At 42.9% G+C, this 20374-nt stretch overlaps 2 protein-coding genes across 3 annotated transcripts in view; both read left to right on the top strand.

Annotated features, from left to right (window-relative positions):
* The window catches only part of PANK2 (pantothenate kinase 2), a 132189-nt gene that overhangs the window by 60487 nt on the left and 51328 nt on the right, over positions 1-20374 (top strand). The window contains exons 3-7 of one of the 2 annotated variants that reach the window (XM_086522207.1): positions 120-356; positions 15590-15648; positions 15743-15859; positions 16356-16475; positions 16574-16668. In XM_086522207.1, coding sequence (XP_086378333.1) covers positions 120-356; positions 15590-15648; positions 15743-15859; positions 16356-16475; positions 16574-16668 — 628 coding nt within the window. Of the gene's footprint in view, positions 1-119; positions 357-15500; positions 15524-15589; positions 15649-15742; positions 15860-16355; positions 16476-16573; positions 16669-20374 lie in introns of those variants that run through there. The other variant, XM_086522209.1, reaches the window with a different exon arrangement.
* Positions 16678-20360, top strand: LOC147449846 (uncharacterized). Its single transcript, XM_086522210.1, has 2 exons — positions 16678-18169; positions 18257-20360. Exon 2 carries the CDS (start codon positions 18808-18810, stop codon positions 19438-19440), a length of 633 nt encoding a protein of 210 aa, XP_086378336.1. The 5' UTR covers positions 16678-18169; positions 18257-18807; the 3' UTR covers positions 19441-20360.

Raw genomic sequence — 20374 nt, forward strand, 5'->3', positions numbered from 1 at the left:
GTATATGTGTTTTTGATGTGCAGTATTCTATAAAACTGTTGTGATTGAAATGCGTGTATCCGTGTGATGAATTCTTAATTAGGCTTTTGTGGCTTTAATGTGCATGCATCTTTATGCAGGATCGTTGATCAAACTTGTGTATTTCTCAAGACACTCAGAGAGCTCTAAATTTCCGTTAACCCCAAGGAAAGTGCGTGGCTTGCTGGAACAAAGGAGAGAGACTTTGCTGCCAGGCTTACAGCACACATTTCCTGTTCTTGGTGGTCGACTTCACTTTGTCAAATTTGAAACGAGCAAAATTAACGAGTGTGTTGATTTTATTGAGTCCAAGAAGCTTTACTCCCACAGCACTGGTGGTAAGCTTTTTTGTTTGTTCATGATGGTGAATGCAACCATGTTTTTCTTTTGTAAAGGAAATATTACTATCATGGAAATTATTTCTATATCCTGATTTTACTCATACTTTAGCAAAGTTTTGTTTAGAAAGAGATAATTTTGTAAATGCAAATGCAAAGAAAGAATTGGTACTTGTCTGGCAGTTCTTTATGACTTCAAGCAGCTATGTACAAAAAACTCTAGTGTGTCCAAGTGCTGCTGGAAGCCATTTGGGTGCTTTGAAATCAGCACAGGCCCTTGCTCCATAAAATCAAGGTCAGCATGATGGAAATGTCAAATAGCCACCCCTTCGTTCGGGCCCTTGGAAGTGTGCCTGACGACACTTTTACTCTAGCATAGCCAATGCTGCATATCCTTGTGTCAATCTAGCTCTAGCTGCTGATCCCATGGTGAGGCATGTGGAAGCCGCCACAAAGGCAATCCCAAGATACACATATGAGGTGACCACCTCCACCTGACCTACTGCTAAAGTGAATGTGGCATGGCTCGTGCCCTATCTCAGACTATGAAAGATCACGTCCTTTGGTCTTCCCAAGGTTCACTTTGACACCTCTTTGTGCACCATAGTCATCTCATGCATGTAGATGCTATTGGAGGCCTCCCGTAGACACACACCGGTATAATATCATCAGCATAAAGCATATGTGTATTGGGATACCTCCCAAGTTGCCTGCGTCTCCACCCTCCCGCATAATAAAGTCAGCAACCTCATTTACACCAAATAGTGTAGGAGATAGTGGGCAACCTTGCTTCACACCAATAGTGGTAGCAATAGTCTCTAATGTAACAGACTTGGACACTCCAAGTCGAGATTCTACCGCGACACTACAAGAATTCACTTCAAAACAGTTCATAGTTTACAATTGATTCGACACTGGCCCAACGGAGTTCCGTGCCTAGAGATATTGGCCCCAAAGATTGGCGCCCCTTTCGGTATTTATTTTTGTATTAATCTGTTGCAAAAGTACAAGTGAGTGGGAGGCTCTCACTCTCAGCCTCTGCGTCCAGATGCTCTGAGAAGTGGGAGGCCTGCCCACTTATTTAAAGGTTACAAGGGATGCCAAGAGCAGAGCCCAAAAGCTTCAAAATCGAATGCTGTCTCTCTCTCACAAGCTCTCTCTTGAGAGAATAAAGCAAAAGCTCTCTCTCTCTCTCTCTCTCTCTCTCTCAAATTGCGTAGCTAAAAGCCAAAAGCCGGCGCTTCTTTTTCCGTACAACTGCTGCCGCAAAATCCGCCGCAAAACGCGGGCGTCCGTACAGCAGACAGTGCTACATCATTATTCAGCCCAGAATTTCCGGGATTGCCCATGCTAAGGGAGGGTGTGTGAGTGTCTGGTCTACAACCCTAGTATGCCACGTCACAGTTTTTGTGACATATCCCCCTCTTGAAAGCATTGTAATCGCCCTCGATTACGCCTGCAAAATAGACAGAAGCCATAAACTGTCTTAGCAGACACTGACCGTTAGTACCGACGCACTAGGAACACACATCTAGCACATCTAGCACATGTACCAATCGACAGTCACATCATACGACATCACAGGACATCACTTGACATCACAGGACATCACATGACAAATCACATTCAACATTTATTCGGATCTCAAACCATGATATATCGGCAATGCAATTAGCAATCGCATCTAGATCCACTCAAGACCTTAGAGATGCCCAATTGACTAATCCCTATTGCAACCATGTCTATCGAGATCATTCATACCAAAATGCTGCAGTCATTTTGTCTATCAGTTCCTGCACTTACAGAAGTCAAGAACAAATCAACGTCATATTATCCGGAATTCCATTTCATAAAGTCATACAGCAGAATACTATCAGCTCTTAGTATCCCTGAAGCTCAAAGAGACATCCGTGACTCTAGTATCAAAAATCGAGGCATCTGTTGACAAAGGAGCGGAGTAACTCTCCTCTTGTGCAAACCCACTGCACCAGATATCCGGCCAAGTTGTATTCGGGTTCCATTTGAAATAGACTATGCTAAACCAAAAGCTTCAAGATAAAGTTTCACAATCTGAGGAGTATCTGCTAGGTCCTCCTCTTCCATCCACTTCGCTAATGCAGGATAGTTCTTGAATTTAACCAAGAACCGCCTTCTCACTTTACCCTTAATCTTTCTGTCCTTATGTGCCAATATCTGTTCTGGAACAAGGATCTCCTCGTTTTCTTCCACTTCGGGTTGCTCATCAGGCTCCCCATCTTCAGGCACATCGCCTTTAAAAGGCTTCAAGAGACTCACATGAAAAGCATTGTGAATCCTCCAAGTGTCGGGCAGCTTCAGTCGGAAGGAGACATCATTTATCTTTTCGGAGATCTGGAAAGGTCCGTACTGAGCTTTGGAAAAAGCCTCTCCTTTCCCTTCTTCTTTCTCAGGCGTGCCTTCACAAAACGTAAGAGCACCCAATCGTTCTTCTTCAATTTCAAATCGCGACAAGAGCGATTTGCTGCCTTTTTCTGTCTTTCTAGAGATTTCTGCAAAGCCTTGCGGACCTTGGCAAAAGCCGTGTCCAAGTCGCGCGTGTACTCATCGCCTTCAAAAATCTTATCTTTTGTGCTTAGGAAGGGTGGAACCTTCGTAGTACCTTCAATAATCTCAAATGGCGCCTTCCCCGTTGAAGAGTGTACCGTGTTGTTGTAGGCAAATTCCACCAAAGGTAAAAACTTTTCCCATTGAGTCTTCTGATCCGAGATGTAAGACTTCAATACATCTAGTACCACTGAATTAGCAATCTCAGGTTGCCTATCAGTCTGCGGGTGGAAAGATGACGAAAACTGCAACCGCGTGCCAATGTTCTCCTAAATAGCCTTCCAAAACAAACTCGTAAATTTGGGGTCCCTGTCGGAGACAATCGTCTCGGGCATGCCATGTAATCTGAAGATCTGGGCCACAAATAGTCTCTCTAGGTGATCCGGCTTGACTGTTTTCTTCACTGGAATGAAATGAGCTTGCTTGCTAAATCTATCAATAACAGTCCAGATACCATCGTGACCGCTCTGTGTTCTCGGAGATCAAAAATGAAATTCATTGCAATACTTTCCCAGGGGCGGGTGGGTATTGGCAAAGGCTGTAACAATCCGTGTGCTTTATGCCTGTCAAACTTGACCTTTTGGCAGACCAAGCAACTGTGCACAAACTCGTCCACATCCTTCTCGAGTCTTGGCCAAAAGAAGTATCTCTCTACCCCCTTCAAGATGGTAACAATGCCGTGGTGACCCGTAAAAGGTAGACAGTGGCAATTTGGTCATAGCCTTTTTCCTCAACAGCTGTGTAACGCACAACATGGTTTTCTTCATCAAGTAGCCATACCGAATGGAATATCCCGCTACTGTCTCCCCATCCTATATTTGTGTAAAAATGTCTGCAGAATCTGTATCCGTGGCATACTGATCGACCATATCCTCGAAGCTCGTATGATGTATCAACGGCTTAAGAGACAAAGTATATACCACCAAATTCTGCTGCACATTGACAATTTGGAAGTGAAACTGTGACAAGATGTTCGCCCACCGCATCTGCTTTTTCGATAGCTGCTTTTGTGACGAGAAGTAGCGTAAACTTTGATGGTCTGTAAAGTCAATAAAATCCGCTCCTAGTAGGTAATGCGGCCACTGAGTAAGAGCATGGATAGCCGCCAAAAGCTCTTTCTCATAAATCTGTGCTGACAATTCCGGCCTTGAGAACAATCGGCTCTCGTAGGCAATGACATGGCCTTCTTGCATTAAGACGTCACCCAGACTATGACCACAAGCATCACAATATACCTCAAATGACTTCTGCAAGTCCGGCAAAGTCAAAATTGGTCTTGTAATCAATCTCTTTTTCAACGTCTGAAAGGCAGTCACCTCTGTGGGTCCCCACGAGAAAGGGACTCCTTTCTGTGTCAAGATATGCAAAGGGGAAGCAACCTCTGCAAACTTTCTAATGAACCGCATGTAGTACGAACACAATCTCAAGAAGCTTCTAACTTCATGGACATTCTTCAAATCGGGCCAATCACGGATGGTCTCTTTCTTGGCCGCAGCCGTTGGCCATACAAGGTCCACTTGCACCTTTTCAAGGGTTCCGAAAAAACAAGTAAAAAATAAAAATAAATAAAAATATCTAGTACTTATTTACGAAAGGCAACAAGAAAAATACACCTCTTGGTCACACACCCTACCCTTGAAATACTGCAAGTGACCTCGCTTGCATGCCAATAATATATGCGGTATCTCCTGATATCACATATATTCTATGATGGGAATCCAAGATATACATGCTTCAGGAAATGTAGCATTGGATGATTAAACAATCCCACCAACCTGGCTACGGCACATATATCAAGCATAGAAGTCTTCTAGTGTACTCAAGCACAAACTTCTCTAGTTAAATTCTGTATATAAAGAGTAGATACAATTGCTTAACTACTCTCTTGAGCATCATGAACCATGCCCTTGCCTTGCTCCAAAAAGGCTACATCAAGTCACTGTGGGTTCCATCTGAAAGGCTTCAAGATACAATTGCAATAGCTGAGGTGAATCAATCAATTCATATTCTTCCATCCATTTGGCATCCAACGATGGATAGTTCTTGAACTTAACCAAATAGCGTCTGGCAACCTTTCCTCTAACCTTTTTTTCTTTGTGTGCCAATATCTGTTTAGGAACAAGGATCTCATCCAATTCTTCCACTTCGGGCTGTTCCTTATCAAGCATATTCTCTGGCACATTACCAACAAAGGGCCTGAGAAGGTTGACATGAAAAGGATTACGTATTTTCCAGCCTTCTGGTAGCTTTAACCTGTAAGCTACATCGCTGATCTTTTCTGAAATCTGAAAAGGACCATAATATCGCATACTGAGCTTAGGAAACAAACGTTCCTTGCCTTTCCTTTTCCTTTACCTGGCCTTTTCAAAGCGCAAAAGCACCCTATCACCAAGTGAAAATACAAGTTCACGTCGGTGACGATCAGCAGCTTTCTTTTGCTTAGCTTGAGTCTTCTCAAGAGCAATCTTTATCTTCTTGTATGTTTCATCCATATCTTGTACATACTTGTCTGCCTCAAATATCTTGTCCTTAGTCTGCAAAATAGTTCGGACTCTGAGGACAACATCTTTTATGCAAAGAAGAAGAATTTTTATAAAGGCAACCGGTATGACTTTCTGGAAGATAAAAGCAAGAAAGCCTGAGAATTTAAGGAAGGTGGACAATTAATCAAATTTGACACGTTTTCCGGGTATAGAGATGCTTCGAAGGCTTTGGCTTTCATACAGCAGTTTGACATAGCTTTCTTTGGAGGGCGTTACTCAGAGCACTCCAAGATTTGGAGGGCTATCTCTTACTTCAAGGGAAATGCTCGAACTTGGTGATCCACGCTTTTATTGAACAAAACAGCGCCAATTAAATGGCTGAAATTTAAAAGGCTTTTTATTTCTTCTTGGCTGACTCGAGAGTACGAACGTGACATACGAACTGCTTGGAACCATCTTTGGATGACCAAGAAGGATACATTGGATGCATATTGCGAGAGATTTTGGAGCTCTTTTCTACCCGCCTCACAACCTTCCAAAGGCATTATGTAGAAGTCCTCATGCCCCAAATACCCCTGACAATGCAACCGAAGTTTGCCAATGATAGGTGTAATCGCTATGTCCCTGCCGGGTGCCGCTAGAACTGCCTCTGCTAGTGGTCCCATCCGATCGGGTGTGATCTGGAGCCGCGCTGCCAATTCAGGTGAAATGAAGTTGGCCTTGGCTCCTCCATCAAGGAAGATCAGGGCTTCTTGGTCTTTCGCTTTGCCCCATGCTCGGCAAAGTTTTGTACTCGTCATCGTGCTTGGGTAAGTACCCACGCAATCTGGAACGACTCCTGTTTTCATCTTGCCTTTTCGTCCACGTTCCTTAGCAGCTCTCGAACCTTCACGCTTGTCTTCATCCTTGTCATTCTGTTCTTTCGGTGCCTTTTTAGGGCACTTCGCGGAGATGTGCCCAGCTCCTCCGCATCCAAAGCCCTTCCCCTTTTTGACGGTTGCTCTTCCTCTCTCTACTTTCATTTTTCGAAGTCTGTTCGGTCCTTTGCGTCATCTGTGGGGTAGGTCAAACTGCCTGAGTGAATGGCAAAACCCCGTTTCGCATGACTCATCAGTTCCTGAATGGAATCTGACTTTTGCTCTAAGTAGTGATCTCGGATCTCTGTAGGAAGACCTAGGGTAAACCGCTCGATCTGTTCTTTGAACGAGATCTTCTTGAAGAGATTATGAACCAAGTGAAAGACCTTTGGAAAAGGGTTTGGTCCAGCCTAGTACTTCACTGTACCGCTGTCCAGCGTTGTTGGTTTTGAAGAAATACGGATCTTGGAGAATGTGCATCTATTATAGAGCTCTCAACAAAATCACCATTAAGAACAGATTTCCCATTCCTAGAATCGATGATATACTTGACCAACTACAGGGATCTGAATCGCGCCGGAAGACTACAAGACAGCTTTTCCGACGACTATTGGGTTATTTGAGTTTTTGGTGATGCCTTTTGGCCTAACCAATGCTCCTGTGACATTTAACCGGATGATGGACAGGATTTTTTGAGAGTAGAGACTATTTGTTGGCACTTTCTTTGACAACATCATTGTTTTCTCCAAGGATGAGACAGAACATAGAGAACATCTCCTTCAGGTCTTACAGGCATTACGAGATCACAAGTTGGTGATTAATGCGAAGAAAAGTGAAATTTTCGTGACAGAGATACACTTTTTGGGACACATTGTCTCAGTAGCAGGAGTGCTGATGGACCCGGCCAAGATAGAGACTATCCGTGATTGGCCCGATTTGAAGAATGTCCATGAAGTTAGAAGCTTCTTGAGATTGTGTTCGTACTACATGCGGTTCATTAGAAAGTTTGCAGAGGTTGCTTCCCCTTTGCATATCTTGACACAGAAAGGAGTCCCTTTCTCATGGGGACCCAGAGAGGTGACTGCCTTTCAGACGTTGAAAGAGAGATTGACCACAAGACGAATTTTGACTTTGCCGGACTTGCAGAAGTCATTTGAGGTATATTGTGATGCTTGTGGTCATAGTCTGGGGGCGGTCTTAATGCAAGAAGGCCATCTCATTGCCTACGAGAGCCGACTGTCCTCAAGGCCGGAATTGACAGCACAGATTTATGAGAAAGAGCTTTTGGCGGTTATCCATGCTCTTACTCACTGGCAGCATTACCTACTCGGAGCGGATTTTACTGTCTTCACAGACCATCAAAGTTTACGCTACTTCTTGTCACAGAAGCAACTATTGGAAAAGCAGATGCGGTGGGCGAACATCTTGTCACAATTTCACTTCCAGATTGTCCATGTGCAGGAACATAAGAATTTGGTGGCAGATGCTTTGTCTCGGAAGCCGTTGGTTCTGGCTATTTCCGTGATTCATCATAGGAGCTTCGAGGATATAGTCGATCAGTATGCCACGAATACAGATTTTGCAGATATTTTCACTCGGATACGGGATGGGAGGACAGTAGCTGGATATTCCATTCGGGATGGCTACTTGATGAGGAAAACCATGTTGTGCGTTACACAACCGTTGAGGGAAAAGGTTATGACCGAATGCCATTGTCCACCTTTTACGGGTCACAGCGGCATTGCTACCACGTTGAAAGCGGTAGAGAGATACTTCTATTGGCCGAGACTCAAGAAGGATGTAGACAAGTTTGTGCGCAGTTGCTTGGTATGCCAGAAGGTCAAGTTTGACAAGCATAAAGCACAAGGATTGTTGCAGTCTTTGCCCATACCCACCCGACCCTGGGAAAGTATTGCAATGGATTTCATTTTTGATCTCCCAAGAACACAGAGTGGTCACGATGGTATATGGACTATTATTGACAGATTTAGCACGCAGGCTCATTTCATTCCAGTGAAGAAAACAGTCAAACGGATCGCTTAGTGAGACTGTTTTATGGCCCAGATCTTCAGATTACATGGCATGCCCGAGACGATTGTGTCCGACAGGGGCCCCAAATTCACGAGTTTGTTTTGGAAGGCAATTTGGGAGAACATTGGCACACGCGCTTGCCACCCGCAGACTGACGGGCAATCTGAGATTGCCAATTCAGTGGTAGTTGATTTATTGAAGTCTTATATCTTGGATCAGAAGACTCAATGGGAAAAGTATTTACCTTTGGTGGAATTTGCCTACAACAACACGATACACTCTTCGACGGGGAAGGCGCCATTTGAGATTATTGAAGGTGCTATGAAGGTTCCATTATTCCTAAGCACGAAAGATAAGATTTTTGAAGCCGATGAGTACACCCGCGACTTGGACACGGCTTTTGCCAAGTTCCGCGAGGCTTTGTAGAAATCTCTAGAAAGACAGAAAAAGGTAGCAGATCGCCATCATCGCGATTTGAAATTGAAGGAGAACGATTCGGTGCTCTTTACGTTTTGAGAAGGCACGCCTGAGAAAGAAAAAGAGAAAGGGGAGGCTTTTTCCAAAGCTTAGTATGCGATACTACGGACCTTTCCAGGTCTCCGAAAAGATAAATCATGTCTCCTTTTGACTGAAGTTGCCGGACACTTGGAGGATTCACAATGCTTTACATGTGAGTCTCTTGAAGCCTTTTAAAGGCGATGTGCCCGAAGATGGGGAGCCTGATGAGCAACCCGAGGTGGAAGAGAATGAGGAGATCCTTGTTCCAGAACAGATTTTGGCACATAAAGAAAGAAAGATCAAGAGTAAAGCGAAGAGGCGGTTCTTGGTTAAATTCAAGAACTATCTTGCATTGGATGCGAAGTGGATGGAGGAGGAGGACCTAGCAGATACTCCTCAAATTGTGAATCTTTACCTTGAAGCTTTTGGTTTAGCATAGTCTATTCTAAATGGAACCTTGAATTCAGCTTGGCCGGATATTTAGTGCAGCGGGTAGAGGAGTTACTCCGCTCCTTTGTCAGCAGATCCCTCGATTTTTGATACTAGAGTCACTGATGTCTCTTTGAGCTTCTGGGATACTGAGAGCTGACAGTATTCTGTTGTAATGACTTTATGAACTGGAATTCCCGATAATATGAAACTGATTTGTTCTTGACTTGTTTAAGTGCAAGAACTGATAGAGGAAATGACTGCAACATTTTGGTCTAAATGATCTCGATAGACATGGTTGCAATAGGGATTAGTCAATCGAGCATCTATGAGGTCCTGAGTGGATCTAGATGCGATTGCTAATTGCGTTGCCGATAAATCATAGTTTGAGATCCGAATGCATGTTCAATGTGATTTGTCATGTGATGTCCTGTGATGTCGTGTGATGTGATTGTCGATTGGTACATGTGCTAGATTTGTGTTCCTAGTGCGCCGGTACTAACAGTCAGTGTCTGCTAAGACAGTTTATGGCTTCTGTCTATTTTGCAGACGTAATCGAGGGCGATTACAATGCTTTCAAGAGGGGGGTATGTCATAAATTGGTGACGTGGCTGTCCAATATACACACACACCGGCCCTATTGCTGAAAACAGTCCAGTACACACACATGCCCGCTGTAATGCTGATGTGGCATGCATCATACGGACATCCGGAATCTGCGGTGCACTTTGCAGAAAATAAGCCACGTGGCATGCTATACGGAGGTCCGCTTTTTGCGGCGCAATTTACGGCAGCAAGGGCAGAATTTTGGGACTGCTTTTTGGCTATGCAAATTGCAAAAGAGAGAGCTTTTGCTTTATTTTTGGCAAGGCTTTTGATTTTGAAGCTTTTTGCCTCTGCTTTTAGCATTCCTTGTAAACCTATATAATAGTGGCTTGGGCTCTCTCTTCTTAGAGCATCTGACGTAGAGTCTGAGAGTGAATCCCGACCACTCCCTTGTACTTTGAGTTGCATATTAATAAAAAAAAGAAATATTGAAAGGGGCGTCAGACTCTGGGGCCAATATCTCAGGCACGGAACTCCGCCGGGCTTGTGTCGAATCAATTATGAACTGTGAACTGTGTTGAAGTGAATTCTTGTGGTGTCGCGCCAAAATCTCGACTTGGAGTGTCCAAGTCTGTTACAACTAGGAACATCGTGGCATTCGAAAAAAATCCTTTGTCGAACCTCATCGATTTTTGGCAGGCAGACCTTTCCATTTCTGAACAATAGTCCACCTCTAATGGTGTATTACTGCGGTCTCTTCTCTCCAGCACGACTTACTTGGGTCTCCGGACCACCCAAGCCTGTAGACGAGTCATGCTCCGCTTCGACCTCGTTCCATATCTTACCAAAATAGCTATAGGAACGACATAGCCCTCGGAGAGAGATAGAAATCCGTCGAGATTTCAGCCATAGATAAGGCATTAACTTTAGGAATCCTGTTGAGTGCATCGGCAACTTGATTGCTGGATCCTTTTCTATAACGGATCTCAAAGTCAAACTCTTGCATAAGCTCAACCCATCTAGCCTTCCGGCCTTTGAGATCACCTTGATCACAGACATAACGCAAAGTGTGGTGATCTGTCCATGCAACAAACGTAGAGCTATACAAGTAGTTCCGCCATTTCCTCAAGGCATGGACTACGGTGTAAAGCTTCTTCTCATACGTTGGGTAACACCTCTTAGCGTCAGAAAGTTTCTTACTTTCAAATGCAACAGGACGTCCATCCTAACATAACGCCGCACCAATGGCTTAATCACTAGCATTCGTTTCAACCACAAACGGTTTGCTAGGATTCACAATGTGCAATATCGGTGCAGAAGTCACCAAGTGCTTTAGTGTCGGAAAGCTCTCGTCGAGACGCTCATTCCAGACAACGGGGGGGTTACCTTTACGATGAGAAACTCGAAGTCTTTGGTCCTTTCACCCCTCCTTTTAGAAGTCACGTAAGCGGAGTAGCAACTTTAAAGTAATCCTAGATGAACTTGTGAAAGAATCCAGTAAAGCCTAAAAAGGACTTTACTTGGCGCACATTCTTTAGAATGGGCCAATTTCGCACTTTATCCAACTTTTCAGGGTCAACGCAAATTTCATCGCAAGTTATGGTATGACCCAAATACAGAAGCTCTTTCTTAAAGAATTCGCACTTAGAAGCCCTAGCATAAAGCTTCTCAGTTCTCATTACTTCGAGAACAACGCGTATATGCACCAAATGCTCATACAAACTTCGACTGTAAATCAATATATCATCGAGAAATACAACAACGAAGTTGCCTAGGAACGGTCTCAACAGATCATTCATCATCTTCTGAAACGTAGCTGGAGCGTTGGTCAAACCAAAAGGTAAGACCAAAAATTCACAATGACCATAACGTGTGTGGAGGCCTGTCTTAGGAACATTACCCAGTTTGATCCGTATCTGATGATAGCCTGATCGCAGGTCTATCTTTGTAAAATACAACACTCAATGGAGCTGATCTATCATATCGTCCATACGCAGGAGCGGATACTTGTTCTTGATAGTGAGCTTATTCAAGTCCTTGTAATCTACGCAAAAGCGCTTATTGTTATCCTTCTTTCGAGAAAGTAACATAGGCGCTCCCCACGGGGATTTACTTGGCCGAACAAAACCCCCGTCGAGATAATCTTTCAACTGTCGCTGAATCTCGTCCTCCTCTGTTTTACTAAACTGATAGGGTTGCTTTGAGAAGGGCTGACTACCAGCCACCAACTTAATGCCATGATCTACTCCTCTCGAAGGCGACAAGCCAGGAGGTAGAGGTAGATCTCAGGAATAACATCCTTGAAATCAATCATGATTTCTCGGACAAGACTGGATTTGTCGGAATCCCGAATTTCAACAGAAGAACATGAAACATTTTTACGAAATTCATTGACATAAGTACCAAGCACTAATGAATCGAACCAAGTAGATGGTACACATTGATAAAAGTGAACATCAGAGGACTTTGTATCTTTAAACATTTCCAAAGCAGTAACAACTGGTATTGCAAAATCATTATTTACAGAAATCTGAATACAAAGCTACACAGATACATGAGGCATGACGAATCCCGAATTTCAACAGAAGAACATGAAACATTTTTACGAAATTCATTGACATAAGTACCAAGCACTAATGAATCGAACCAAGTAGATGGTACACATTGATAAAAGTGAACATTAGAGGACTTTGTATCTTTAAACATTTCCAAAGCAGTAACAACTGGTATTGCAAAACCATTATTTACAGAAATCTGAATACAAAGCTACACAGATACATGAGGCATGTCCTGCTTAACAAAAATTAGAGAGTGATTTTACATAGTTTATATACAATGAGTCTTGTTTATCATAAAACCATGGAATACACTAATGAATCGAACCAAGTAGATGGTACACATTGATAAAAGTCAATATCAGAGGACTTTGTATCTTTAAACATTTCCAAAGCAATAACAATTGGTATTGCAAAACCATTATTTACAGAAATCTGAATACAAAGCGACTCAGATACATGAGGCATGTCCTGCCTAACAAAAACAATAGAGTGATTGTACATCGTTTATATACAATGAGTCTTGTTTATCATAAAACCATGGAATTCTTAAAAGCATCAGGTCTGTCTAGGCACATGATGTGGAGATCTAGGTTCTCTTTGTAATCAGCTAGCTCGAGCGACAAATCTAGAACCATCTGATTCCATACATCCGTATCCTCGCCATGCGCCATCTTCACCCGATACGCATGGTCACTGTCTTGTGTCTGCAGGCTCAATTTTCCCTTCTTTAGTGCATCAGCAACTGCAACATTTTTGGCCTTCTTCTTCTCCTGAGAAGGTCTCAACGGTGATTTGGACCTTTGCTGGAATCGAGGCCGCTTCCTCGGAGCGCCCTCGGCAGATTGGTGGTCTGAAGTTATTTTCTTCTCATAAATCGCTCCATTTATTAAATGGAACGTCTTGGCCTTTGCCACTGCATCCTCGACATTAGTAGGGGCTTTGTCTTTGATTAAGGCCTAACGGTAATCTTAATGTAATCCCAACAGGTATATGTGCATAGCATGTGTGGAATCCACCTTACAGAAGGTGAGGGCTTTCTTGAAAGCTGTCGTGTACTTATCAAAAGATAGAGTCTTCATTGAAAGACTCTGCAATTTTGGGTACGCTTTCAAGGGATTCATTTTGGCGAAGTCTTTCTTGAATTTCACACAGAAGTCAGCCCACGTTGTAGGCTTTTTTGTCATGTCACGCCACCAGGTAAGCGCCTTGCTGCGCAAATAAAGAGGAATCGTCTGAATCCTCCGTTCATCATGCTCCCCATGGAGGTCAAAATACATGGTCCACGGGTGAAGCCAGTTATTTACGGCCAGTTCCGTACATTCCTCCTTTTCCCCTGAGAAATTTGTGGTTTTGTACGGAATGGTGGCAGTAGGACCACCCTGTGAACGCCTATAAGCAGCAACTTGCGTATTGCTGGAGATGGGTTTCGCCTTTGGGAAAAAAATTGAGCGATGCTTGTCGTGCCAATGCCACATGGAATGCAGAGAGAGAAAGTGAGAGCTTGCCTTAATCCGCGCAAACGTGTGCCTCTCATGCGAAGAATTGCCAGTGGGATGCCCACGTTGGAGAGAGTGCCACGTAGGAAATAGGCCAGCGTGTATTTTCCTCTCCGTGCTATTACCCTCTGTAGGCCAGCGTGAAGCATCCAAGGAGAGGTTTAATTCTCTCTCTCTCTCTCTCTCTCTCTCTCTCTCTCTCTCTCTCTCTCAGTGCTTCGCACAGAGGAAGAGAGGATTACAGAGTAGAGGAAGACCAAGTAAAATGCTATATGCTGAAGTCAATGCAAAATCAGCAGATTCACTAATAACTTACTGATCATCGAAAACCAGCAAAATCAATGAAAAAGCTCTAATTTTCAGCATTCCCCTTTGTTAATTTACTGATTTTTTTTTCAAAAATCAGCAGCCAAACAGTAATTTTCACCTGCAAACATGCTTTCGAGAAGAAAAATAATACTTCTCCGCCCATCCTGACCTATAGAGGGTCCCCATACCTGAACCCCATAGAGTATAGCTGAAGCTACCAAGGTATCAAAGAGCCAGAGTTTTGTTCTAGGTTCCTGGAACCGAACCTACGAACACATCCTCTCCAATCCTCCGCCGCATACACTCTGGTCAGTCTAGTCTCTGTTGCTCTCTTCAAAGAAAACTTTGGCCACCCCAAGATAAGTGTATGCATCTGTGTCCTCCAGAGTCTCTTGACCATAAGTGAATGTAGGTGCTGATCTCCTGATCCACTGCGGTGTGGTGTTAAACACCATAACCTTGGTTTTACCAAGGTTTACAGACAATTTACTTTCCTCCGCAAAGCTATGTAATGTCGTTGCTTACCCTCCGGTGAGTCAGAGATCAACACAATATCATCAGCATATAACAACAATGGAATCCATGTCCCTGTCAGCTGGGCACCTCTGTCACCCTCTATCAATGTAATCAGAAACCTCATCTATACACATACCAAATAGAGTAGGAGACAATGGACAGCCTTGTTTCACTCCAATAGTGGAGTGAACTAAATCAGATGTCCTCGCTGAGTGCGTACATGTCCCACCACTGATCTTTACAGAGCCATGATCCCCCAAATCAACTAAATGGGCACTCCCATCTCCTATAGTCTGCGCTTGAGAGAACCTTGGAAGTGAATTCCAACTTCAAATCCCTTAGTAGGCTTTTATCTGTGCTTGAAGAAACGCTTTTTGATTACAAAGAACACCAACAGTTTTTGATACCTTGGTGATAGGCATTTGGGATGAGGTTGTGCAGTTGAAGGAGTAGTTTCTTTCTGTTCTCCACGAAGAACTCTTCTTGGTATCACCCTGCTAAGTGTTCCAAAATTAAATTCCCCTCTTAAGCGTCGGTATCTAAATCTTCTCTCTTGCAGTAGGGGATGATGTGTGCTACTGCATTCTACTGTTTAGTGGCATAGTCACGATATGGGTTCCTATCTTGGGACCCTTTGGCCCTTCCAGCCACTATCTTGTGTAGCATGCATTAGTGGGTCGCATGGTATAAGACATTCACTAACCTTCCTTCCACAAGGTGGCGAAAACTATCTCTGTAGTGTTGCATTTGAGGCTCTGGCCTATCTATTCAAATATTCCAAACTGAGGCTCTATGTGAGGAAGCCTGGATACTACTTGCTGGAGGAAGTCATCTAGCTGCTGGGGTCTAAGATTTAAAAAGGTAAAAAGTGTCTGTTGATGTTTTGCAAGAAAATCTTAAGAAGAGGTTCTGAGGTTGGGCATACAGGTCTTCTATCGTACAAAGGAGACATTGGTGAAGGTCCATACAACGGGCCACTCATCAAGGTACAGTGTTTCAAGCCAAATCCGATTTTTGTGACTTTTGCTTGTCTTTGCATTTTCGTATCACTTCTTACTGACGTGTTTTCAATCTTGTCAGGCCACAGGTGGTGGGGCTTTTAAATATGCTGAGCTTTTGAAAGAGAAGCTTGGCGTAACCTTAGACAAAGAAGATGAGATGGACTGTCTTGTTGCAGGCTTAAATTTCTTGCTGAAGGTGTGAATGACTGGTTGGGTTGATTCTGTGTCTGTCAAGCTTCATGCCAGAATTAGTGTGATAAATATTCATGTGAGAAGCTTGTGTTGGAAAGAAAGTTACTGAACTGTTGAAAGTTTTTTGGTGTTATGGGTCTATTGGCGGATATCTTGGTAAGAAGGGGGGGGGGGGGGGGGGGTTGTGGGGGCCTTTAGAATCTTGAGGTCTTAAATGTGGTGATAAGCGAGTCGTCGATGTGAACATTCTTCATACGCACGCATGGAAGAAATCTAGATTTGGACTTAAAACATCAGGAAAAGGCAAATGGTGGTTTTTGGTTTCACTTGCACATCTTTGTAATTAGCTGTGTAGAAATGTAAACCGTTTTTGGTTTCCATTGCATTAATTTACCAGAGGAGTTTTCTGGCATTTGACACATTTCCTTGTACGCGGATTGGGTATGTCCTTTGCTTTTGTATTATGGTAACTTAAACTGTGACAATTTGTTGATTCTTAGACTATAAGAGATGAGGCATTTACTCACATGGAGGGCCAGAAGCGATTTGTTCAAATTGATCCTAATGACATGTTCCCTTACCTTCTTGTGAATATTGGTTCAGGTGTTAGCATGATCAAGGTAAGAAGGTCTCTTGGGCTGTCAGCAGTCTGTTTATGCTGACAAGCTTTCTTTATCGATGGAGCTTGATGTTTTATGAGAACTTTGTGGCATGTCAGGTGGATGGTGACGGAAAATTTCAAAGAGTCAGTGGGACAAATGTAGGAGGTGGTACTTTTTGGGGCCTTGGCCGTCTACTAACTGATTGCAAAAGGTATGATGATCGCACTTCATGTAACTTTACCTTTTGAAATGCTGGATGCAGTTTAAAAAAGGTGAGTTTTTCACCACCTTCTAAGTTAGAACAGCATTTGCATCAAAAAGGAAATATTTCCCAAGGCATGACATTTCACAGGGTGCCACCTTTGCTGCATCTCATTAAAGAGAGTAGTACCAACAAAATACTTCATTTAATGTCAAAAATTGAACAACACAACTATGGGAATTAAACAATATTTGAGCATTGGGCAGGTACATCAAAAGACTAGCGCTGGTATAGGCACACACAGCAGCCAGTGTGTATGAGCTGCTCTGCCACTCGAGTGCTTCTAGCTTGTGCTCCAGGCCCTCATCAGCCCATCTTACTCAGCTTACCTTGGGCCACCTCCAACCTGCCTTTAGCTGGCCAGCCATGCTCACGTTCACCAGCTGTGAAGGTTTTAGAGTGTGTCCAACTTCCCTTTGCAACAAAAAGGTTATTATGTGGAAATCTGGAATGACCAAAAGGTATCGATTCTGAGCGCAATTACAAAACTGAGCTACAAAGCAAGACCGAAGGAGAAAATTTGGGGAATACTGATACAATTAAGCCAAATGGGTAGAAACTGTAAAAATTATGCGAACTGAAAAAATGTCAAGGGAAAAAAATTCTCCTAAAGAGAGTAAAAATTTCCCTATCACTCGAGGATGAGAGAGGATGATAATTGCCTCTGCAAGATAGGGACTTCCTAGTAAAAGTGCTCTCTGCATCTCTCTCCAAAAACGAAGAGGAATAGAAGGCATCAGTGTTCTGCGCAAAGAAGGAAACTGGCTGCCTAAAGACAACTGCCCTTGTGTTACCATATACATGTGGTAGTGATGTGTGTGAACACACTTAGGACCGCCGGGCAATTTTTTCCCCCACTAGGAGGTTTTTCCCCCCGTGCATTGTATATACGCCCATCACTCTAGGGCTAACTTATCTTTTTGCATTGTGCACTAAGCAATACTACTCTTTGTTGTGCACCTTGAGCTTTTTCATCTTCTCCAAGTTGTGTGTTTCCCTCCAACCCTATTTCCAACAATTGGTATCAGAGCAGGTTGCGTCCTCTCGAGCATAGTCGCCAATCGCCAACACACGCCTGCTCACTTTCTCAGATTCAGGTGAGCTTTGATGAGGGTTAGCAGGTCGACAAATACTTCGAGAAAGGTCATTGAGCTTGGTTTGCTTAAAATTTTCATTTGGGCTCATATCAGCCTTCGTTTCCACTACATGTAATACTACGCAGGTAATTTCGTCCTTTTTCGCAGAATTTCTAACAGTGCTATTTTTTGCATGATAGGTCCTTATAGTCTTCTTTGGGTTATGCTATATAGCATGTGTTAGTCCTGCTTTGTTTCTCCTCTTTTCGGGCAATTTTCACATCATATGCAGCACTCGCCATGGTTGACAACAACACAAATGTGTTTAAAATATTTGCTGCTGAGGATAAATTGGACGGGGACAATTACCCAATGTGGGTTTACATGATGCAACATGTTCTTGTGGATCAAAGGGAATGCTGTGTAGGGCATTGATATACGTCTTGATTCTGTGGATGTAGGCACTATTGAGGATGTTGCTAGAGGTGTTTTGCCTACAACTGAGCAGGCTCGTTTGGATATTAAAGATTCTCAGGCTCATGTATTAATTGCGTTGTCTGTGAAGCGCACTATTGCTCCTTACATTCGGCTAAATCAATTAAAGAGGCTTGGGATATTCTGGTTGGTCTTTATGCAAGTCGCAACGAGGCTAAAATTGCATTGCTACATAAAGAGCTGGAATCGAAGATTATGCACGAGGAAGATGACATGGACACTTGTCTTGCTGGTATCAAGGATATTAATGAGCAACTCATTTCTGTAGGCGAAGTCATTTCTGATAGTTCCCTTGTGTAGATTGTTCTTGATGCTTTACCAGATTCTTACCAAACTTTTGCTAGTACTTGGAAACTTATGAGCCAAGGAAATCTCGATCTTGTCAATTTTGATGCATTATGCACATTCCTATTGCAAGAGTCACTTTCAAAAAAGAACAAGGTTAAACAACGTGCAGTTGAACATGCTTTTATTGGTGCTCAAAGAAAAGGTGGTAACAACAATGTAGCCACTTCTCATGGTTCTTCAACGAGTGGAAAATCATGTTTCTAATGAATCTGGTGACAACACCTCGTCTGGGAATTTTGGTGAAAAAGGCAAGAAGAAGATGCGTTGCCATTATTGCAAGGCCAATGATCACTTGATTAAGCAGTGTCCTAAATTGAAGGCAAAAGAGGCCAAGAATAAAAAGGCAGGTTCTACTACAAGTACAGCTATTGTAAAATCTTATGTGAAAAGAGATTGTGATGCTGATGTAGATGCAGAGTGGGCTTTTAGTGCAGAATGCGCTTATGATTCTTCTGTTCATGATGCATGTATGTTAGTCGCTGCAAATTCTCATATTTTGTACTTCCATAGTGCTGCTACAAAGCACATTACCTCTCATTGTGACTTGTTTACCTCTCTCGAGGACGTCCCTCATGGGACTACAGTCACTTGTGTCAACAATGCCTCTTATCCGGTCAAGGGAGTTGGAAAGTTTGTGCTGACTGCTGCGAATGGCAGTTCTTTCAGACTCGTTGATGCACTTTGGATAAAAAAGAACCTTCTGTTTGTATTTGCACTTGCTAGACTTGGTCTTGTTGTGAAATTTGTGGATGACAGATATGCAATTCATGATCTTAGTTTTGGTGAAGGCTGTATTGGGTAAGATGCAGCGTTCAAAGTTTTCAAAGGATCGTTCAATTAGGACTACGTGCAGATTGCAACTTGTGCATAATGATGTTTGTGGGCCCATGCAAACTCCGTCCTTGGGCAATTACCTATACTTCGTGACTTTCATTGATAATTACTTCAGGCATGCATGTGTGTATCCGCTTAAAGCTTAGTCCGAAGTGTTTATGTGCTTCAAGCAATTTCTAGCTATGGCTGAAAATGTCTCTAAATGTGTGGTAGATTGGTTATGCCATATCCCACTTGAATAACAGGTCTTGAGTTCAACTCTACTCGTTGGATAGATCTTTAAGGTCTCCTGGGATAGTTTCCTACAACGTTAAAATTCTCTTCTTCTTCTTCTCTCTCTCTCAGAGGCAAGAGTATAGTATATGGATATGAAGGTTAAATTAGCTGTAATGAGACAAACAAAATTATTCAAGGGTACTTTAGTGTGGATTTCAGATGAGCTCACATCACTATGATGTAAATATAGGTCAAATGAATTACCTACAGTCGAAGTAGCAAGAAAGAGTGAAAAGTTGGCAGTCTATAGAGAAGGCAAAGCTATCATAGAGAGCTCAGCAATCCACCTTTAGCCCCAGTCACAGAAACGCATAACATTGTATTCCCTTGTATGGTTTGACTTTACAAGGTCTAAAGAGTCCCTTTTTGAAGTGTAGTCCTTTTAATTTTTCCTTTTATGCCTTGAGGCTTGATACCCGAACTGGATTGTAACAACTGATGTATTTGATTGGTCCTGTAGGGCAAGTTTGGCCTCCAGAAGATGTTAATATAGTTTTTCTTTTTTAGGATGGAACCAAACCATCATGAAAATAGTTCCATTTCTTAGTACTTTGAATCATGACATAGAGTGTGTCTTTTGCAAGAAGATAGTGACACCCTTTTGTAAAATGATAGCTCACATTTTG

This window comes from Adiantum capillus-veneris, chromosome 10 (assembly GCF_014529385.1).
Source record: "Adiantum capillus-veneris isolate H3 chromosome 10, ASM1452938v2, whole genome shotgun sequence".
NCBI classification, from domain to species: Eukaryota; Viridiplantae; Streptophyta; class Polypodiopsida; order Polypodiales; family Pteridaceae; genus Adiantum; species Adiantum capillus-veneris.